Raw genomic sequence first — 24,463 nt, 5'->3', positions numbered from 1 at the left:
TTAAAAAATGTCTCAATTTTATAGTAGGATATAAAATAACTGATATTTTAGATTTTTGTTATCTTGTTTTTCATGAATGTATTTTACAACAATACAAAGAGCAATGTGCAAAATTTTACCAGATTTAGTGTTACACTTGTCTCTAATTTGTTCCCCAGTAAACGGTTTTTTTTTTTTTTTCACAAAATTTTATACAATTATTGTTCACTTGTGATTTTTCTAGACTAAATTTTACTGCTGAATTATCCACTAATCTACTAATCACTAATCTTATAACACCGCCGTCAGTGTATGAATGAGTGAGTGAATGGGTGAATGTGAGGCTATGTAAAGCGCTTTGGTGGCCATAGATCTGTGAAAGCGCTATATAAATGCAGTGCATTTACCATTTAATCTAGTTTATAATAGATTATGATCATATATTTTTTGTTGTTGTTGTTTATCAGTTCAACACAGAGTTACAGAATACTTACAGATAAGGATCCAGTAAGGAACAAGCAACTGAAGTTCGAGTGAGGTGTGAGCTCATTATTATCACAAGAACCAATCACAGCCGTTCAACGGCTCTGGAAGCAATCAGGATTAGTCACGTGTGTTATTCGTATTTTTCAAAATTAAACAAGTACAACATATTTTTGGATAACATTTAAACATCTTTGGAAAATGTGTCTATGATGCATTTAAAATAATATGATGTTGATATCCTTGTGGGAATTTCAGTAGTAAAAACATATCATGTAATGGACAACAGCCTGTAGCCCTTTACAAGTATAGCCTACAAACAAGTAAAAGTGAACAACATTCATTTTAAGTGCTTATTGCAATGCTTAATAATAGTTGACAAATGTTTATAATACATTAGAAGTTGGTACATTATACAAAAAATCTAAAATATTAAAATGATAAATACATAAATATTACAAATATATTGCAGTAGGCCTAAGTGTTTAAAGTACTTTTAAACACACTAAAAGCTTAATCATTTTGCTATGTTCTTACACAAGTTACACATAAAATGTACTTCAAGTAAGAGCAACATAAGTATGTTTAAATACACTAAAACTTCACACAAATGGTATGATTGTGTTTAGCATATTTCTTAAAAATTTAACTAAGCATATATTTATTACCAATGTACTTCTAGTATACTTTTTAGAAATATATTAAAATGCAATTCAGCGTATTTTTAATGCACTTCAAATAAGCATGTTGGTAATACAAATGTATTATAAACATACTATTTGTATTTCAAGTATATATTTAATACATTTAATACTATGTATTTTTCACCTGGGTTTACTTGCTCTTTTTAAGGCAATCGGTTTGCATGCTTTTTTTAGTAAGTCCAACTAATTAGATTTTACAGTTAGTACATGTTTGATAGTTAATGCATTCATTAACATTTATGGATAAACCAAATCAAACTGCCTCTTTAAGAAAGAATAAGAAATACCCTTAAAAGGTCTTTATCTGTTTTGTGTTGCTCTCTTTCCCTTCAAACTCACCCAAACAAACAAACAAATAAAAGATAAAGGTTATTTGTAGTGATTTTACTATTTATTTACATCATTCGACATATCTGGACTCAAAAGGAAGCCCAAACATACCTGTAAAGACACACGTTTACAATCAAATTTGGAGCGCAAGCTAATCGAAGCATAAACCAGTTAATAAAGTACTGTACAAAACTACCTGGAAAAATCCCAATATAAAACACATGCAAACATGACTTTAATTATCAATTTGGTTTACCAAAGCAATCAATATATTAGATTAAAATGCCAGCATTACCGTAGCAACACAACTAGCACATATTCACACACCTAACACAACAATATCTACACAACGAGTGTTCAGCTCAGCTCAGTGATGTTGTGTGGTCAGAGAACAGAAGTACAGTATCATCACGACTGTGTCTGGATGGAGAGTGAACTACTGATCCCAGCAAACCTTCCCTGAGTTTTGCTCCTTCCTTTGGGAACTGTTCCACAAATATTCTTTGTGGGTTTTGAATTGTTATTTTGTATTTAGCTGTGCATAAGTCACAGTAGGGTGAGTTTGAAGGAAAGAGAGAAACACAGAACAGATAAAGAGCTTTTAAGGTCAGTTATTAGTGTATTTTCTACGGTTGAAGAGGAGGATCAACTAATCCTGTGCCGTCCAGTAATGTTTATGACAAAGCTGAAATCAAGAGTTCAAGATATGATGATATTACATTATTTCTTATTCCTTATTATAAAAGACAGTGTGATTTGAATCTTCTGCTTTTTATGCTGGTGTGGTTTATTGTTTTCATTTATTAATATCATAATGATCACTGAGATATACTGTGTTTCAGGTATCAGTGGAGTGGATCAGGTGTTCATCAGTTCTGGTGAAAATGTGCGTCTGCCCTGTAATAATGCTCTTTCTGACTGCAAATCAACTACATGGACCTATAACAGACTCAGACATTCAGCAGCAGTTGAACTGATTACTGGAGGGAGAAAGAGGAAAGACACAGAGAGACATGAGAGACTGAGTCTGGAGTCTGACTGCTCTCTGAACATCAAGAACGTCACAGAAGAAGATTATGGATTATACACCTGCAGACAATATGTGAATGGCAGACATGGAACTGATGCTGATGTTTATCTGAATGTTCTTCATGGTAAGTTTATGATTATGTGGTCAATTTAAAAAGGTCAGATTCTCCGTTTAAACTCAGATGATGATGAAGAGTCTGTGATTTGTGTCTTGTGTTCAGTTTCAGTGTCTCCATCATCATCTTCATCATCATCTTCATCCTCACAGACTGAGATCAGTCCAGGCCGCTCTGTGACTCTCTCCTGTCAGTTGTATTCAGATACTGGATACTCCTGTGATTATTGGGTTCGTTCTGAGGGAGTTGAGCTGTTGTGGGTGAATCAGACTGGTGTTGAACTGAAGACAGACTCCAGATATCAGATATCATCATCATCAGGTCAATATCGCTGTATCATCATCACTCTGACTACAACACTCCTGAATGAAGATGACAACAGAGAGTGGAGATGTCAGCTTACTCAGAGAAATCAACTCGAGACCTCAGTCAGATACACTGTCAAGTATTCAGGTGAGCAAACAGTGTTAGAAGACCCTCATAATGTCAGTAACACTAAGGTCTATCAGTATCACTGAACCAGAACAAACTGAGGGAACAAAAGCTTCTTTGACTCTCACAGAAGAGTAACTCAAAGCATTGCTTCAAACTAATGAACTGCAGTGAAGTAACAGTCCAAAACGTGATGCTGGAAATAATAAAGGAATTGAAACTTGACAGCAAAAATATTAACTTTTTATGTAATGTGATGATCAAAGTTAAAATATGATGGTCATATTGTACAGTATTAATCATCTGATCTAACATTCATCTTCACAGCTCAAGCGAATTCAACGACAGCAGTGAATCCAGTCCACATCACACACTCTCAGGATCCCTCAGCTATAAACACACACGTTTCTAAAGGTACATCATCACTGTCTTTCTCACATCTGTGCTTTTCAGAGCATAATGCTAGAGTTATCTTCAGTGTTAACTCATCAAAATATGACTGTCATATTCTACTGTATGATTGTCACATTGAGTTGTTGTTTTAGTTTTATTTCATGGACTTTTATGGTGTGTCCCAATTAGCGTACTTGTGCATATTCTATGACATGTTTAGTATAAACAGTGAGAGTAGTGTGTTCATATAACACTCCGGTTCTTTCACTCGATTCTCCCAGAAAGCGTCACATGAAGACGATATGTTGAGCTCATCCATGCAGCGCATTCACTGTAGATCCATGAAAAACACCAGACAGACATAAAATACTGCTCATCCACTCACACAATTATCAAAAAACATACATGTGAAAGTAAACAAAACAAATATACAAAAAAAGAGAGAAACACAAAATAAGCCGTACACTCGTAATGCTCGGCAACAAGTTTAACATATAAAACTTCAGTTATTCATCAAGTCTGGGTGTCTTATGACCCCAATATGAAATAAACTGATTTAAATATCTTTTTTAAAAGAATATTTTTGACCCTAAAGAAAAATAGTTATCTCTGCCAACATTTTGTTTCTGTCTGACCGGAGAAAGTTTGTCCTGCCATTCACCTCAACAGCTCAGATGAAACTGAAGAGAAAATGGCCGACTTCACTTACTTCTAATGCTCAATTCGCCTACTTCTACTACGCTCAGGGCCGGTTCTAGACATTAGGAGGCCCTAGGCAAAATTCATGTTGGAGGCCCCCAATAAAAAACACTTGAAACAAATATGATTCCTAACCTTTATATTTATACAACATTTTTATTTTAAATTTAGTATATTTTTACTTATACAGTGCATATACAGTTTGGACAAATTACTATTTTTAATGTTTTTGAAAGAAGTATCTTATGCTCATCAAGCCTGGATTTATTTGATCAAAAATACACTGTAAAAAATTTACTGTAGAATTTACAGCAACTTACTGGCAATTTTGGTTGCCAGTAAGCCTGTAAATTTTACAAGAGTCCTGTAAAACATCAACTACAGTTTAACAGTAAAAATACAGCACTAACAAATTGCTGTAAAATTTACAGCAACTTACTGGCAATTGTGGTTGCCAGTAAGCCTGTAAATTTTACAAGAGTACTGTAAATCATAAACTTCAATTATACTGTAAAATTATACAGCACACCTGTAAAAGCAGCAAAACAAGAGCAGCTGTGAATTTACAGTTCTTTAATGTAATCTTTACAGTATGTTACTGTTATTAACAATGTACTGAATTAAAAACTGAGATAACTCACTTCATTTGAGAAAATTGATTGGTCAATTGCCATTAAATATTTACTAGAAACATCAATTTAACTAAATCCTACTAGTGATCATCATCACACATGCATGAGTTGAAAAACTTAAAAACGTCATCAATGCATCAGCAACTACACAGTCACTGCCTTTAAATAAAGCAATATGCAACATAACATCTGTGTTTCTCTGCTCATCCTGGACTGAAGCTCAGGCTCTACTCTTCAGCACAATGGTGACACACAAAACTCAACAGAAACCCTTTAAATCCCAACAGATCAATAAAACACTAGCATATCTCCACTATAGCATTATGTGCAAAAACACATAAAATCACACAAAGCAAATCACAGAATTGTACTTTTTTGTTTAGTAAATTTGACACTGAGATTTTACTGTAAACAAATGACTTAAGCCACAGCTTTAGATGAAATCAACTGAAGAGAAAATAAGACATTCAATCTGTGAAGATCTCAGCAGAGGAGGATTAAACAACTCCACAAACAGCATTACCAGCTTCACTTATTACTAACCAGACTGACTTTATTTCTGTCATAATCAGAAGGTCTTTTTGAGAATTAACGGAGGTTTAGATGTTGATGTTTTTTTTTTTATTGTTACCATGATGGTGATCAGTGTTGGCTTTAGCTGGGCTCTTGCCCTTGACATTTGAACATTAGGTTTTTCTCTGGCTGCTTTAACTGTGTGTTTGTGAGGCACAACAGTTAGAGCAAAAAAGCAGAGAGAAAAGTGCTCTGGTGTAAATGGCTCTGCATTGATGATGTCATCAATAGAGCTTACAAGACTGTACTTCATTTCATTTACACTTTAATCTATTCTCAAGCAATCATGTGGGTCATTTTGAATGATTGGTTAAGAATACACATATGACATCCCACGGCATTATTATAATTTGAACAGATTTAAAAATATATAATGCATAGAAAGTTTTAAAATGCTGTGTTATTTTCTCACACACAGACATCAACAATCGGCGTATGAATCTCAACAATGGTGACATTCAAATGAAAAGCTTCATGTTGCAATGTATGCTGGGTACCACCATAGTACATAATTCCCAGAATGCAATGTGGCATGCATAAATTATGTAGCTGAAATGTATTATTTTCTTTTATTTTTACCATGTGCTTTTATTTTTGTTGTTGTTTTTGATATGACTTTTTAGTAGCTTGATTTGTGATGTTCAGAGTTTCTGTTTATCTGAATATTTTGTTTGTCACCATTGTTGAGGTTCATATGCTGATTCTTGATATATGTGTGTTCCTGTAAATTTAGAAGTTTTGTGATTCGTAAATATGTAAAACACAAATTATCTGCTCTCATGACATGTTGTAGTATCATATGACTATTACAATCAATTTTTCATAATTTGAGAATAGACTCTGGTCAACATCAGCATATCTTCCACTAGACATTGATACCCCAGCATCAATACTCAACCATCAACACCACTGCATATTTTACTTTGCTTTTATTGCTATAACAAGCTTGTCTTATAAAGATATGGTTATAGCAGCGAAAGAAAAACTAATGTTAAAGAAATAAAGAGTCAAGAGCCCAACTAAAGAAAGCACTAATCACGATCATGGTAACTTCAAATGAAATATTGTCAATACATCATCAACATCTAAACCTCAGTTATTTCTCATTAAGTCTGATTATGATTATCACTCTTCAGGTGATTTCATCTAAAGCTGTGGCTTAAGTCAGTTGTTTACAGTAAAATCTTACAGTCATATTTACTAAACAAAAAAGTACAATTCTGTGATTTGCTTTGTGTGATTTGATGTGTTTTTGCACATAATGCTATAGTGGAGATATGCTAGTGGTTTAATGATCTGTTGGGATTTAAAGGGTTTCTGTTGAGTTTTGTGTGTCACCATTGTGCTGAAGAGTAGAGCCTGAGCTTCAGTCCAGGATGAGCAGAGAAACACTGATGTTATGCTGCATGTTGCTTTATTTAAAGGCAGTGACTGTGTAGTTGCTGATGCATTGATGATGTTTTTAAGTTTTTCAACTCATGCATGTGTGATGATGATCACTAGTAGGATTTAGTTAAATTGATGTTTCTAGTAAATATTTAATGGCAATTGACCAATCAATTTCCTCAAATGAAGTGAGTTATCTCAGTTTTTAATTCAGTACATTGTTAATAACAGTAACATACTGTAAAGATTACATTAAAGAACTGTAAATTCACACCTGTTCTTGTTTTGCTGCTTTTACAGGTGTGCTGTATAATTTTACAGTGTAATTGAAGTTTATGATTTACAGTACTCTTGTAAAATTTACAGGCTTACTGGCAACCACAATTGCCAGTAAGTTGCTGTAAATTTTACAGCAATTTGTTAGTGCTGTATTTTTACTGTTAAATTGTAGTTGATGTTTTACAGGACTCTTGTAAAATTTACAGGCTTACTGGCAACCAAAATTGCCAGTAAGTTGCTGTAAATTCTACAGTAAATTTTTTACAGTGTACAGAAAAAATAATATAGTGAAATATTATTAAATAATGGTTTTCTATTTTACTATACTTTAAAATATATTTCTGTGATGCAAAGCTGAATTTAGTGTCACGTGATCCTTCAGAAAACTTTAATATTCTGATTTATTATCAAATGTTAGAAATGGTGCTTAATATTTATTTTATAACCTGTGATACTTTTTTTCAGGATTTTTTATTTTTAAAAAGTTGTTTTAAAAAAAGTCTTCACTATCACTTTTTATATATTTAACACATCCTTGCTGAATATTCCTGTTTTTGTTTTTTGTTTTCTGTATTTTTGATCAAATAAATGCAGGCTTGTAGAGCATAATATGAAACTTTAAACATTAAAAATAGTAATGGGTCCAGACTTTTTACCGGTACTGTATACATATTAATCAAACTTTATCTAAGGTAATCTCTTTTTTGTTTAATGAAGATGTTATTGTTGTTGTTGTTATTTTGCTGTTTTATTAAATTTATTCACAGTTCCAGAATACCACTTCAGTAGATGAACATAAGTGCTTTTATCATTTTTTTCGGTATGGGCAGGATTTTTCCCTCCCATTTAATCAATACTGACTGCAGATATTATGATATTATGTATTGTTACCTTAAAGGGATAGTTCACTTTGAAATTAATTTTTGATATGTTTTAGCTTACCTCAAGGGCATCCAAGATGTAGGTGTCTTTGTTTCCGCAGTAGTTTCAATTTTGATATTTTTAGGTCAAACCGTTCTTGTCTGTCAGTCATATAATGCAGGTCTGTGGTCACTGTCTCAAAACTCAAGCACAGAGTCCAAATTAAAACAATTCCCCATCGTCCAAATGAAACAATTCCCCATCATAAGTACACATTGATGGCCTAAGACACGAAACGAGCGGTTTGTGTGAGAAAACGAACAGTATTTATATAGTTTTTAGCTCTTGAAAACAGCACACGTCCAAATGGTCTGACGGCGCGGGCGAGTATAGATGTATACATAGATGTCGCCTTGGCTACTGCAGTTCATTGGAACGAAACCGTAACAAAGCGACATCTAGTGTATATTTCTATGCGGGTATAGATGTATACACTAGATTTCGCCTTCGCTACTGCAGTTCATTGGAACGAAACCGTAGCCAAGGCGACATCTATGTATATATCTATACTCGTCCGCGCCGTCAGACCATTTGGACGTGTGCTGTTTTCAAGAGCTAAAAACTATATAAATACTGTTCGTTTTCTCACACAAACCGCTCGTTTCGTGTCTTAGGCCATCAATGTGTACTTATGATGGGGAATTGTTTCATTTGGACGATGGGGAATTGTTTTAATTTGGACTCTGTGCTTGAGTTTTGAGACAGTGACCACAGACCTGCATTATATGACTGACAGACAAGAACGGTTTGACCTAAAAATATCAAAATTGAAACTACTGCGGAAACAAAGACACCTACATCTTGGATGCCCTTGAGGTAAGCTAAAACATATCAAAAATTAATTTCAAAGTGAACTATCCCTTTAAATATGCTATACACAAATCAAGTGGAAGAGAAAGACACAGTCGCTACTGAGCAGATTTTTTTTATTTTTTTTTAAACTCATCAGCAGAATTTAGAAGATAGACCCATAGATATGAGATCCTTTATTTGAAACATTTAAAAATGTTGTAAAAATGTTGTAGTGTGTTGGCTTTTTAACTTTGAATACAAACGGCTTGTCTTTTACTTTTGTAGCTTTTTTACTAGCAGCTCCTGACACAATGTTATTCCTTGTACGCGCAAATTCAAAGCGTCGCGTCTGGCCACGTCGTTAATGACGCTCGCGCTCTTTTAAACTCGTAATAAAGCGGTGAATGATTTTTCCAGAAATGACGCTGATCTACAGTACAAGTTTATTTAGAATACATTGCAATCACTCCAAAATAGATGACGACAACTCACACACCTGCATTACGAGCTGTGCTTCTTTGAGTGCCTATTTAGGCTTTTGCTTCGCAGCACCTGATGGATGTGTTCGTTACACAAACGTTCAGAAGCCGGCACCCGCTTTGAAACGGAAACATTAATTGGTTTAACCCTCTGGGGTCCTTCGGGTCCAAATGGACCCGAAGCGTTTAAATAAAAAAATGTTAAAAATCATAGCTTAATTGGAATGGTCCGAGATTTGGTGACTTTGTTGGTACTTGGTATATGAACACCCAAAAAAATTGGGGACAGGATTTGAATAGTCTAAGTGGTTGTAAAAAAAATAGTCACACTCAGGACCTTCGGGTCCAAATGGACCCGCCATAGGAAATGAATGGGAAATTGGCAAAAATGTGAAAATGCAGAGTTTTTTTGTGCGTACAATCTACAAATCAGCCACGATCCAGAAAAAAAGCACACAACAGTGAAGGGGTTAATCTATAAAACATCAAGAGTGCAAAACAGACACATCCACACACACACACACACACAAACACACTTTTATACACATACACACTAATAAATTCAGATTACAAAAATCTGTTTTGAATTTTTAAAAATCACAGCTTCATCGGAATTTTCCGAAACTTGGTGACTTTTATGGTATTAGGTATGTGAACACACAAAAAATATTGGGGTCATGATCCAAGCACGTCACACTTCTGCTCTTTGGTCAAAAATTACCCCCATAGGAAATGAATGGGAAATTGTCAAAAATATGAAAACACAGAATTTTTTTGTGCATACAATCTACAAATCAGCCAGGATGCAGAAAAAAAGGACTCAACGGTGAAGGGGTGAATCTCTAAAACATCAAGAGTACAAAAAAAAAACACACACACACACACACACATTTTTTTAATAAAAAATAAATAAAATAAAAATATATATAAAAAATGTCTATTATATTCAATGGGAAAAAATGGGTCATAATTATTGAATAAATATTAATTAAAATCATAAAATTATCTCAAAACACCAAAAAAGAAAAGAAAAAATATTATAAAAAACAAGTAAAAAAAAAAAATATGATTTTTTATATATATATATTAATCCCGCCCTCCGGGTCCATTTGGACCCGAAGGTCCTGAGTGTGACTGTTAAACGAAGGACCCCAGAGGGTTAACTGCAGATCAGTGACAATTCAACAATATCCAATGAACAATGAGGCTACTATTTCTGTCCGTCTTGACTGGTGGACTATAGGGGATGTTACGGTTATGGAGGCCCCTCCTCAAAGCCCGTGGCCCTAGGCAATCGCCTGCTCTGCCTATAGCTAGCGCCGGCCCTGACTACGCTCTAAAAGTATGTACTCTTTTTGGGAAGTAAAGGTGCATACTTTTGAGTGTGTAGCAGAAGAGTAGACAAGCTTTGGGACAAACTATCACGTCATACAATTGCGTCTTTAACGGTTGCTCTCTGTCACTTATTTATGCGCATCCTGACACTCAAACTAACCTGTCAATCATCTTGTCAAAGATAAAATCCTCCACATTTAATTTAATTTCCTATAACATCCCTCCACTCACTCTTGGCCTGTTCTTCCACAGCCAGGAATACGAGGGGAGTACTTTGGGTTCGGGCCGAATACCGATCCCAGAGCCTCTCCTCGGACAGCACGTCAAATATGCATTTATTCTATCTGACTTATTTGTAAGTGTGAACTCGTGAAATCTCAATTCTCCAGCGGCTGTCGTCTTTGTTGTTAACCAATTCAACACAAGCGCTCGTTGGTGACGTAGATGATTACGTTGCTCATCTGTCCATCATCGTATAAAGCCCGCCCTGACAATTTGATTGCTCCGAACAATTTTTGTTCGGGCATAATAGCTCCTCAACGGATCGAGTCCAGACCGAACTTCCCGACCAAAAAATGTTGTGGGCGGTGCTAAGTTCGGCTGGCATCCAGGCTAGTACAAAACCATTGTCCAGGAAAATTTGAAACAATCTTGTACACACATATCCAAGTTGTGCTGCACATTCTTTCAAGACTTTCCCCTTCAGGCCACCTGGGCCAGGTGCCTTATGCAGTTTGACTTTACGAAGCACTGTGACAATCTCTCTCTCTCCTGTATGGTCATAGGCTGTGATTGAGTCATGGTCATTTCTTCATTACTAACAGTCAAATCATTAAAATTATTATCAAATCTTTAATAAAAAATATTAAGATTATTTGCAAACCAATGAGAGTCTTCATATTGTTGAACTCTTTTCTTTTGTCTACCCATCAGTGTATTCAAACCCTTCCTTGCATCTCTTACATTCCCTGTTTTGAATTTCTCTTCAACATTCTCTTTATATTCATTCTGTGCATCTTTTATCTTTCGTTCTACTGCTTTATTTAACTCTTTTACTTTCTGCTGATCATTCTGCAAGAAAGCAATTTTCTTCATATTTAAATAATGTTTCAAATCTTTGTTAATCCATGGCTTATTATTTGGGTAGACTCTGATATTCTTTTTTTGAACAACAGAATTTACACAGAAATTGACATAGCAGGTTATTGTATCATTCAACAATTCATAATTACTACAACAGTCATCATCATTAAAAATAAGTCCCATTCAGTACGCTCAAAACAGCCTCTTAGCTTTTCTGTTGAGTCTCTGGACCACGTTTGGACCTGCTGAACGGCAGGCTTCATCCTCTTTAATAGCTGCCTATATTTTGGTAACAGATGAATAACGTTGTGATCCGAACATCCCAGAGGTGGATATAACCTTGGCAACATATGCACCTTCAACGTTACCAAAGCATTTGTCCAGAGTCCAGTCTTGTCGGACAGGTTACATATTGCTCAAGATTTGGCAACAGCGTAGAAACATTGCATTTATTGAAATCTCCAAGCACGAAGACTGGGTCATCGGCAGAATTGCAAAGCGCTCTGTTGTAACTAGCGGCTATGCATTCGGCAGCAAGTGCAAAATTTGGTCCAGGCACATAGACTAAAATAATTGTTATTTGTCCAAATTCACGCGGCAAATAATATGGCCTAAATGAGACAGTCAATAGTTCATAGTGAGCTGAGCAATGTGTTTCACGTACCGTAATATTCTTCGCCCACCTGCTATTAACGAACATACACAGTCCTCCTCCGATGGTTTTGGTTGACTTGGCACTGCCATGGTCCAGGCGGATTAATGAGTATCCGTCCAAGTTTATGTTGTCAATCGCCACGTCTCCGTCTTCGATCTTGTTCATTTTGATGAACGAGATCGAACGAGAGAGTCAGTAAAATGATCCGAACTTCCCATCACTAATCTTCAGAGATTGAGGCCTAGTCCACACGTACACGGTATTTTTATACACCGTTTCTCCTCCTCCGTTTAAAAAAAATGTCATGTCCACATGAAAACGCAAAAACACCCTATGAAGCGCTGTCAAGAGCATGCCAAACCAACAGGTGGCGATATAACCCTAACCCTAAAGCCATGTTGGCCAATCAGAAGCCTGGAAAAAAGGTTATTATAACCGGTTCCGACGTCACAAGCCAGAATCTTCGGTTTCACCGACTACACGAAAAGCACTGCAACCAGAGTTTCTGAAAATCTTCACCCTGGCAGGAGTTTTAAAAAAGGTTTGGTTTCAGAGACCGGATACTAATACCTGTGTTTGTGTGGACAGGGCCTTAATGTCTTCTTTTATCTTCAGTTGATTTCATCTAAGGCTGTGGCTGAAGTCAGTTGTAGTTCTTGTGTTTCTCTTTCCTTCAGTGATTCTGCTTGTTAACAGCAGGTGTTCATCACTAATGCTCACTCATCACTTAATAAATCACTTTATCATCTCATTAACTTTAACTCTGATTCAGAGTAAAGACGGGGTTCACACTCTGCCATTTATAATAATCCTTTACGATTGTTGCTTGCCAGACTGTACAAACCTGATCCTCGCTGTAAGTCATGTCACACTGTAAGATCTTAGTTGTCATTATTGTCAAATCAAGTCAAGACACGTTAAAAATGGACACACGCAAGAAAACTCGTCTGGCGTTTTACATCAATCAATGACACATACGTTCACAGTGATCTGCATTACATGCAGGATTGAAATGGTGGCTACAAAGAAATCTTGTTAATTTTGGTCATGGCTTTTCTTGAAAAAACGAAGACAATTTTGGCCAAATCGTGGCCAAAAACGCACAGTGTGCACCCGGCTTAACTTTAACACTCTTTAGAGTGGGACCATATGTACTCTGAGCAGAGTTAAATGAAATCTGGGGATTTTGCTGTGTGTGTTCTCATGGTGGATTTCTCTCTTTAGTTTGGTCAAATAAAGTTTAAGCTGCTAGGTTTGCTACACCTCACCTCTTCTTCTCCTCATTCTGGATATTATTATGATGCATCTCAACTAACATTCATCCTTTTCAGCTCAAGCTGATAGACCAACACCAGTCACAGAGTCTCAGGATCATTCGACTACAAACACACAAGGTACATAATCACAGTGTTTTGTCTTTGTCTACAATTGTCCCCAATCTCCTCTGTCCATCTCTAGTTAAAATATAATGGTAAAATTGTACAGTATGAATCATCTGAACAAACATCCATCCTTTACAGCTCCAGCTGATTCAACGACAGCAGTGAGTCCTTCTACACAAGGTACATGATGATGCTGATGCTTTTAAGACATTGATGATGTTATTCAAAGAACAGCTTTGTCTAACATAATTCCATAGATAATATGAATGAATTACCATATAGACACTCTACCACATAAATAATCAGTATGTTAGAGCTGAGTTGACTTTTTCCTTTTGTTTCTTGAAAGAAGAGCAATAAACAATAAATAAATCAAAGGGCATTAATCAAAAGTCAGAGGAAGATCAGAATCGTTTGAAATCTCATTCGGTGCCGATGGCTTTTGTCTTTGTCTATACTTGTCACCAATCATCCTTTTCAGCTCAAGCTGATACAACAACAACAGGCACAGACTCTCATCAATCAATTTCAAACACACAAGGTACATAATCACAGTGTTTTGTCTTTGTCTACAATTGTCCCCAATCTGCCCTGTCCGTCTCTAGTTAAAATATAATGGTAATATTGTACAATTGTACAATATTATAATTGCAATATTGTCTACAATTGTCCCCAATCTGCCCTGTCCATCTCTAGTTAAAATATAATGGTAATATTGTACAATTGTACAATATTATAATTGCAATATTGTCTACAATTGTCCCCAATCTGCCCTGTCCATCTCTAGTTAAAATATAATGGTAATATTGTACAGTTGTACAATATTATAATTGCAATATTGTCTACAATTGTCCCCAATCTGCCCTGTCCATCTCTAGGTAAAATATAATGGTAATATTGTACAGTATGAATCATCTGAACAAACATTAATCCTTTACAGCTCCAACTGATTCAACGACAGCAGTGAATCCTTCTACACAAGGTACATGATGATGCTGATGCTTTTAAGACATTGATGATGTTATTCAAAGAACAGCTTTGTCTAACATAATTCTATAGAAAATATGAAATAGACACTCTACCACATATATAATCAGTATGTTAGAGCTGAGTTGACTTTTTCCTTTTGTTTCTTGAAAGAAGAGCAATACACAATAAATAAATCACAGGACAGTAATCAAAAGTCAGAGGAAGATCAGAATCGTTTGAAATCTCATTCAGTGCCGATGGCTTTTGTCTTTGTCTATAATTGTCCCCAATCATCCTTTTCAGCTCAAGCTGATACAACGACAACAGGCACAGACTCTCATCAATCAATTTCAAACACACCAGTTACATAATCACAGTGTTTTGTCTTTGTCTATAGTTGTCCCCAATCTGCCCTGTCCGTCTCTGACTCTGTGCTCGATCTCTTCTTCAGTCATAGTGATTTCTGTCGCTGCAGTCGCTGTTCTCCTTCTTGCTCTTCTCTGGCTGATCTGCAGAAAAAGAGCTGGTGAGTTTTCAGATTTACTCCTTTACAACAATTAAAAACAGTTCAGATGAGCAAACAAACACATCATGTTCAGATTCCCAGCCAGCACAGCCATGTGGGGCCCAAATGGGTTTGACCTGGGCTATCTAACTGGGACCCAGCCAGTTTTGTCCTCGGTTTCCATGTAGGCCCCACATGGGTTTGCCCAGATGAAATGAACACTGCTTAGTGTGCACAGTACAGGCTGTTTAATGTAACACTTAATCAGTGTTGGAGGTAATGAGATAATTAAGTGATTGAATAATGATTTTGTATTAGTGAAGAACAACTGCTGTTAACAAGCAGAATCACTGAAGGAAAGAGAAACACAAGAACTACTTCCAGCCACAACCTTGGATGAAATCAACTGAAGATAAAATACATTACATCTCTCAAGATCTGATTAAACAACTCCACAAACAGCATTACCAGCTTCACTTATTACTAACCAGACTGACTTTATTTCTATCAGACGTCTTCAGAAATTCTTATTGAGAATTAACAGAGGTTTAGATGTTGATTACTTATTTGAAAGTAATAGTTTGATTTGATCTTACCATTGTGGCGATCAGTGTGTGCTTTAGTCAGGCTCTTGACTTTTTAACATTAGTTTTTCTCTGTCAGCTGTGTCTGTTTGTTGTGGTGAGAACAGCGAGATAAAATATAATCAGATGCTGTTATCTGATTGGTGATAAGAATATAATCATCGTAGTGGCTTAGCTCACTGATTATGTCTGAGGTTTATACGGGTAGTATGTTATTCATTTTGTTTTATTGTTGTGATTCTACAGCAAGAGAATAATAGAATTTAATCAGAACATCAAATGATTTTTAACACACCATTTACATATTTTGGACTCCAATGAGATTTACTCGCACACAGACATCAAGAATCAGCATATGAATCTCAACAATGGTGACATGCTTCATGGTGCAATGCATTCTGGGAGCTATGGATAAGTTTCGTATGGTGCACTCAGAATTAGGGCTGGGCGATATCGCACGATATTGTTATGCGCATCTCATCAGTAAAGCCGGTTCCTTGATTAGTAGTAAATCGCCTTCACCTGCTTTCAGATGGAGCGGCATTTACTACAAAGAGCCGTAGTTAACTGACAAGCTGAGCCATATCGCATTAATATCGCGGACGTATCGCCAGCGATAATTAATGCGATATGGCTCAGCTTGTCAGTTAACTACGGCTCTTTGTACACAGCAAAAACTCCAGTGTTAATTTAACACTCCTGGGAGTGTATATGAACACTCAAGAAGTGAATGAGATAATTAAGTGATTAATTTAGTGATGATTGAACATAATTGAAGACAACTGATGTTAACAAGAAGAATCACTGAAGGAGAAAATCACAAATTGTAAGCCACCGTTATGGTGATCATTGTTTGCTTTAGTTGGACTCTTGACCATTATATGTTTACTTTAGATTTTGTTTGGTTGTTGTATGAGTTATAACCGCCAGTTGAACAAAGAATAAAGTGATCTGATGGTGTTGGTTATATTATGACTATCATCATTTGAACTTGATCACTGTACTCATTAAGATCCTTCTTTCTGACTTCGATTTATGTTGTTGGTTACACAGCATAACTGTGAATCTGCATAAATGGCCAGAATTTTTTATATAATATAAAGGATTTCTTTAGTAGTTGTTTAAAAAAAAAAAATCATTATTTTAGGCACACACAGACGTCAATATTCAGTCTATGCATCTCAACAATGGTGACGCGCAGAATATTCAATTAGGAAAAGTAAATTACATAGACAATTCAGATTATATTTATTCATACCGCAATGCATGATGGGAGCCATTAATGAGTTGTGATTGGTGGCAGCCACTGCAACATGCTTTATTATTGTCACCATTGTTGAGATTCACAGGCTGATTATTGATGTCTGTGTTTCTAAATGAATTTATTTGAAAGTGTTTTGATCAGAACAATGTTTATTAAATATATTGGATTATAAGTAAAGTACTGATAATTATATGCTGTAGAAACACAAAGCTGCTGCTAACAAGCTAAACCAAACTATCTCAATAAGTTTCATTTTTCAGATCACAGCATGATTATGTCGAAACATAATCAACACTATCAGATCACACTTTACTTTGTTCATTTAACCGTTATAAATCAATAACAGCAGACAAACAACAGTAAAATTTAAACATACAAGGGTCAAGAGCCCAACTAAAGCAAACACCCATAACCATAATGGTAACTTACAATTTGTGATTTTCTCCTTCAATGATTCTGCTTGTTAACATCAGGTGTCTTCAATAATGATCAATCATCACTCAATTAATCACTTAATTATCTCATTAACTTTAACACTCTTGAGTGTTAATTTAACACTCATATTTTAACACTTTACACTCTTGAGTGTGGACTCATATACACTCCCAGGAGTGTTAATTTAACACCGCTTCATCTGAAAGCAGGTGATGGCGATTTACTACTAATCAAGGAACCGGCTTTACTGATGAGATGCGCATAACAATATTGTGCGATATATCACCCAGCCCTACTCAGAATGCATTGCAGCATGAAGCATGTCACCATTGTTGAGATTCATATGCTGATTCTTGATGTCTGTGTGCAAGTACAACTTTCAGTAGTCCAACATGTGTAAATGGGGTTTAAAAATCATTTGATGTTCTGATTAAACTGTGCTGGATCTCTTGCTGCAGAATCACAACAATAAAACAAAAAGAATGGCATACTACCCATATAAACCTTACACAAAATATCAGTGAGTTAAGCCACTACATGATGATGATTATATTCTTATCATCAATAAGCTTACAGCATCTGATTGCATTTTCTCTTGCTGTTCTCGCCATAACAAACAGACACAGCTGCCTGAGAAAAAACAAATGTCAAAAAGTCAAGAGCCTGACCAAAGCACACACTGATCGCCACAATGGTAACATCAAATCAAACTATTACTTTGAAATAAGTAATCAACATCTTAACCTCTGTTAATTCTCAATAAGAATTTCTGAAGACGTCTGGCAGAAATAAAGTCAGTCTGGTTACTAATCAGTGAAGCTGGTAATGCTGTTTGTGGAGTTGTTTAATCCGATCTTGAGAGATGTAATGTATTTTATCTTCAGTTGATTTCATCCAAGGTTGTGGCTGGAAGTAGTTCTTGTGTTTCTCTTTCCTTCAGTGATTCTGCTTGTTAACAGCAGGTGTTCTTCACTAATACAAAATCATTATTCAATCACTTAATTATCTCATTACCTCCAACACTGATTCAGTGTTACATTAAACAGCCTGTAGTGTGCACACTAAGCAGTGTTCATTTCATCTGGGCAAACCCATGTGGGGCCTACATGGAAACCGAGGACAAAACTGGCTGGGCCCCAGTTAGATAGCCCAGGTCAAACCCATTTGGGCCCCACATGGCTGTGCTGGCTGGGTTGTAAGTATCAGAGAAACATGTGGAATATATGAAATTCTCAAACAGAAGTTTATTCCTGCTGAGAAATCCTGTAATGTCAATATCACAGAGTTATCAAGCCAACAATCATTTTTATTAGGGCTGGGCGATTTAAATCGCGATATTGTTATGCGCATCTCGTCAGTAAAGCCGGTTCCTTGATTAGTAGTAAATCACCATCACCTGCTTTCAGATGGAGCGGCATTTACTACAAAGAGCCGTAGTTAACTGACAAGCTGAGCCATATCGCACTAATATCGCGGACGTATCGCCAGCGATTATTAATGCGATATGGCTCAGCTTGTCAGTTAACTACGGCTCTTTGTACACAGCAAAACCTCCAGTGTTAAATTAACACCCCTGGTAGTGTATGAGTCCACACTCAAGAATGTTTAAGTTAATGAGATAACTAAGTGATTAATTTAGTGATGATTGAGCATTATTGAAGACACCTGATGTTAACAAGTAGAATCGCTGAAGGAGAAAATCGCAAATTGTAAGTTACCATTATTGTGATGGGTAGTTGCTTTAGTTGGGCTCTGAGCCTTTCATGTGTTCGCTACTTTAGATTTTGTTTGGTGGTTGTATCTGAGTTAAAGCTGCCAGTTGAACAAAGAATAAAAAGTGATCTGTGTTGGATATATTATGACAATCATCATTTGAACTTGATCACTGAGCTCATTAAGATCCTTCTTTCTGAATTCGATTTATGTTGTTGGTTAAAGCATAACTGTGAATCTAAATAAATGGCCAGAATTTTTGATATAATATAAAGGATTTCTTAAAAGTTTTTAAAAGAAAAATCATTCTTTTAGGCACACACAGATGTCAAGATTCAGTCTATGCATCTCAACAATGGTGAGGAGCAGAATATTCAATGAGGAAAAGTAAATTACATAGACAATTCAGATCATAATTTATTCATACCGCAATGCATGATGGGAGCCATTAATGAGTTGTGATTGGTGGCAGCCACTGCAACATGCTTTATTATTGTCACCATTGTTGAGATTCACAGGCTGATTATTGATGTTTGTGTTTTAAATGAATATGGCTGAACATCTTTTTGATCAGATCAATGTTTATTAAATATTTTGAATTATAAGTAAAGTCCTGATAATCATAGGCTGAAGAATCACAAAACTACTGCTAACAAGTTAAACCAAACTATCTTAATATGTTTCATTTTTCAGATCACAGTATGATTATGTCAAAACATAACCATCACTATAAGATAACATTTTACTTTGTTCATTTAACTGTTATAAATCAATAACAGCAGACAAACAGCAGCAACTATTAAAGGTAACAGATAATGGTCTAGAGCCCAACTAAAGCAAACACCCATCACCTTAATGGTAACTTACAATTTGTGATTTTCTCCTTCAGTGATTCTGCTTGTTAACATCAGGTGTCTTCAATAATGCTCAATCATCACTAAATTAATCACTTAATTATCTCCTCAGCCCTAAATGCCGCTTCATCTGAAAGCAGGTGATGGTGATTTACTACTAAATCAAGGAACCGGCTTTACTGACGAGCTGCGCATAACAATATCGCGATTTAAATCGCCCAGCCCTAATTTTTATTATTCATTTTAATGCTTCAACAAATTCTTATTGTTGAAAAATCTTAATACTTAACATTGTGTTTTTCCATAAATACTCATATTTCATGAGGCTCTTGTTTTCAGATAATAAAAGAGGGACTGGCGACTCTGCGGTGAGTTCAGTAATGCAGTGATTTAGATTTGAGAAATATCTTTAAAGCTCAATAAAGTGTCATTCATGCAGTTTAACTGTTTGTTCTGAAGGTCAAAGATGGGAATGATCATAAAGGGACGAATGAGACGATCAACATGTCCATTCCTCCCGCTGCAAGAGCCGATGTGAGTCCACTAAATCATCAAACATTACGCTCACTGTCTGGTCAATAATATGATTTAAAAGTTTTTGTGTTATTCTACATATTATAGTGAGAGATATGTCTGTTCTGTGTGTTAAACTTGACTCTCTGCACGTCTGCATTGATGTTTAGGAGCAGACAGATGATGTGACTTATTCTAAGGTCACTTCTTCCAATACAAAGCCAGAAAAATCGCTCAATGTGAGTAGATACCAGCACAGTGAATTCCCTGGTGTTAAATTTAACACCGCTCTGTGTTTATATGGGAACCACCAGCAGGGTGTTAAAAGTAACACTGAAGCAGTGTTAGAGTTAATTAGATAATTAAGTGATTAATTGAGCGATGATTGAGCATTGAAGACACCTGATGATAACAAGCAGAATCACTGAAGAAAAGAGAAACACAAGAACTACAACTGACTTCCGGAGATGAAATCAACTTAAGATAAAAGACAACATTAAATCTCAGCAGAGGATTAAACAACTCCACAAACAGCATTACCAGCTTCACTTATTACCAACTAGTTATTGAGAATTAATAGAGGTGTAGATGTTTTATTGGAAATAATATGTTTTAGTAAATTCACCATTATGGTGATCAGTGTTTGCTTTAGTTGGGCAGTTTGACTCTTAGCTTTGCTAAGCAAGTTTGTGGTCTTTGTAACAGTGTTTATCAAAACACATAATTTGTTACAAAGTATGCCAGAGACAAAGATGATCAAGTGATGTAGTTTTTACCATCATTAAGTAGAATCACTAATCTCATAAATTACCAAAAATGGTTATTTGTTATTAAAAGCTTATTTTTTCACCAATGGTTATTTCTTGCCACAGAACAGACAATCTGAATTTTGATTTATGTTTGTGAACATTGTGGAGCAGATTATTTAATACACACACAGACATCAATAATTAGCATATGAATCTCAACAATGGTGACATGCTTCCTGCAGCAATGCATGCTGGGAGCCACCATATTATTAAACTAATGGTTCCCAGCATGCATTGCAGCATGAAGCATGTCACCATTGTTGTGATTCATGAGCTGATTCTTGCTGTTAGTGTGTGTGTCGTTGGTCTATTTTCTCACAATGTATTTAGAAGTTAAAATTCAGAATATTTGATCTTTGGAAAAAAAAATATTGATGGTAAAATCTGTTAATAACAAGTTACATCTTTTGGTCAGTTATGACATTTGTCAAACATTCTTTTTTATAATGATGATGAAGTATATATCATATCTTAGTTTATGGTTTCATTTGTAACAAATTCTGTTTCAGTGAACACTGTTACAAAGACAACAACTAACATAAAAAAATATATAAATTGTCAAACCACCCAACTAGAGGAAACACCGATCACCATAATGGTCACCAAACATTTTCATCAAAAAATGTGTTCATTCTCAAAAAGAACATCTGTAGATGAATGACAGAAATAAGGACAAACTGGTTTGTAATAAGAGAGAGTTCATGTCTTTTCAGTTGATTTCATCTAAAGCTGTGTCTGGAAGTCAGTTGTAGTTCTTGTGTTTCTCTTTTCTTCAGCGATTCTGCTTGTTATCATCAGGTGTCTTCAATAATCGAACAATCATCACTCAATTACTTATTTAATTATCTAACTCTAACACTGCTTCAGTGTTTCTTTTAACACCCTGCTGGTGGTTCCCATATGAACACCGATTGGTGTTCATTTAACACCGGGGAATTTACTGTGAGCACAATAATGTGATTTAAAAGCTTTTGTGCTATTCTACATATTATAGTGAGAGATATGTCTGTTCTGTGTGTTAAACTTGATTTCTTTGCACGTTTGCATTGATATTTAGGAGCAGACAGATGATGTGACTTATTCTGAGGTCACTTCTTCCAATACAAAGCCAGTAAAATTGCTCAATGTGAGTAGATACCAGCACAATAATGTGATTTAAAAGCTTTTGTGTTATTTTACATATTATAGTGAAAGATATGTCTGTTCTGTGTGTTAAAATTGATTCTCTGCACGTTTGCATTGATGTTTAGGAGCAGACAGATGATGTGACTTATTCTGAGGTCACTTCTTCCATTACAAAGCCAGTAAAATCACTCAATGTGAGTAGATACCAGCACATGAGTTTGTCTCAGATAAATGAAGCTCATGCTCTAATAATAATAATAATAATAATTGCTGGGGTTCAAACATTGATGGACAGAATCTGTTCTTTCAGGATCATGATGATACAGTGACTTATGCTGCCGTCAGAGGAAGAGAAGATCAACCGCAGGATCAACTTTACGCCTCTGTGAACAAGAACAAGACCAATAAACATTAATGATACAGATCATGAGCTCATCATATCAGGAGCAGACGGGAAGATTTCATCTCTCTGGTGTTTGGAGGAATTATATATGTGTGTGTGAACGAGCAGATTTTTGTTGAATGTCCTGTGAATATGAATGAGATTTATTGTGAATCATCATCTGGTCAGAGCACAGAATCTCATCTATATCATCACAGCTACAGTAAAGTTAGAGATTGAAGCCCTGATGTGTTTTCAGGCCAGACTCAATCTAGTGTCTCACAAGCCTCTTCCATGACTGGAGTCTGTTTATCTGCTAGATTTCTGTCTGAAAACCTTCATCTTCATGCAGAAGCACATGATGAAATGATCCTCTTGCTTTCCGCTTGTATACCAGCTGTTTCTTCTACAGAGAGACGCCCATCTAAGAATTACATCAGTGTCTGCACTGTAAACCCTAACGCTCAAAATAATTAATTGGTTTGAGTAGGACAAACTTAAATTAAACTAATTAGTTCAGTCAAATTAACTTTTATGAGTATTTAGCACTTTCTTTTTCTTTCAAGTTCACAGAACTGATATATTTTAAGTAAACTGAACTGTTTCATTGTTTTGAGTTTTATGAAATTATTAATTGTAATTTAGACAAACTTAAGTTTAACTGAAATGGCTGGGATGTCCATTTCCCAGCATGCTTTGCCGATGGCACTCGAAAGGGAGAGTAAATGCTAAAATTAAGTGTAATATAATGTTTTTTTAATGGTAAGATTAATGTTAAGTGTGAGATTTAGTAGTGATTAATGTTTTGTTTTGCTAATTTAGAAGAATTTCTGTTAATGTTGGCTTTACACTGTAAAAAATCAAATCTTAAAAAAACAGTCAATGACTGTCAGCAATGGCTGCCATACAAAAACTTAATAAAATGAACGTAAAATATCCTAATTTGAAAAAGTGCAAAAGACTTTTACAGAAATCTGCATTAATCTTTTTTAACAGAAACATAGTGATTTCACATTTATTTTCAGGGGTTTTTTTTACTAAAAAACATGCAGTTAACGACATGTATGATTTGTTGTGACTATACATGACTGCATCAGCAATTACACAGTTACTGTCTGTTAAATAAAGCAACATGCAGCATATCATCGGTGTTTCTCTTCTCATCCTGGACTGAAGCTCAGGCTCTACTCTTCAACACAATGGTGACACACGAAACACACCATACAGAAACACTTTAAACCCCATCAGAACATTAAACACTATCAGGATCTCAGCATCTTCACTTATTACAATCCAGACTTTATTTCTTTCATACTAACATTCTTATTGAGCATTAACAGAGGTTTAGAAGTTGAAGTTTTATTGAAAATAATAAAGTTTGATGTCACCATGATGGAGATCAGTGTTTGCTTTAGTTGGGCTCTTGACCTTTTAGTGTTTTTCTCTGGTTGCTTTAACTGTGTGTCTTTGATGCATATTAGTTATGGTAGGAATCGAAGAGAAACTCAGATCAGATGATGTTGGTCTCTTTTTAGTAATAATATTCATCATGTAGTGTCCTGCTTTATTAATACCACCTGAAGTGTAATATCTGATTAAGTCATTATATAGTAGATATTAGTTTTGCA

General features: G+C 35.5%; 1 protein-coding gene across 5 annotated transcripts in view; it reads left to right on the top strand.

The window, feature by feature from the left end:
* The window catches only part of LOC311292259 (uncharacterized protein), a 34,913-nt gene extending 10,689 nt beyond the window's left edge, over positions 1–24,224 (top strand). The window contains exons 2-15 of one of the 5 annotated variants that reach the window (XM_084411877.1): positions 2,339–2,650; positions 2,747–3,094; positions 3,401–3,487; positions 13,632–13,694; positions 13,821–13,862; positions 14,164–14,223; positions 14,623–14,664; positions 15,103–15,177; positions 20,346–20,374; positions 20,466–20,540; positions 20,690–20,758; positions 22,386–22,454; positions 22,579–22,647; positions 22,764–24,224. In XM_084411877.1, coding sequence (XP_084268003.1) covers positions 2,339–2,650; positions 2,747–3,094; positions 3,401–3,487; positions 13,632–13,694; positions 13,821–13,862; positions 14,164–14,223; positions 14,623–14,664; positions 15,103–15,177; positions 20,346–20,374; positions 20,466–20,540; positions 20,690–20,758; positions 22,386–22,454; positions 22,579–22,647; positions 22,764–22,868 — 1,445 coding nt within the window. In that variant the 3' untranslated portion in view covers positions 22,869–24,224. The remainder of the gene's footprint in view (positions 1–2,338; positions 2,651–2,746; positions 3,095–3,400; positions 3,488–13,631; positions 13,695–13,820; positions 13,863–14,163; positions 14,224–14,622; positions 14,665–15,102; positions 15,178–20,345; positions 20,375–20,465; positions 20,541–20,689; positions 20,759–22,385; positions 22,455–22,578; positions 22,648–22,763) is intronic. The other 4 variants (XM_084411878.1, XM_084411880.1, XM_084411879.1 and 1 more) reach the window with 4 other exon arrangements.
* The last annotated feature ends 239 nt before the right edge of the window (positions 24,225–24,463 follow it).

Source organism: Rutilus rutilus, assembly GCF_951802725.1.
Source record: "Rutilus rutilus genome assembly, chromosome: 1".
NCBI classification, from domain to species: domain Eukaryota; kingdom Metazoa; phylum Chordata; class Actinopteri; order Cypriniformes; family Leuciscidae; genus Rutilus; species Rutilus rutilus.
Note: the sequence above shows the minus strand (reverse complement) of the source record. Positions and strands in the feature narration are given on the sequence as shown.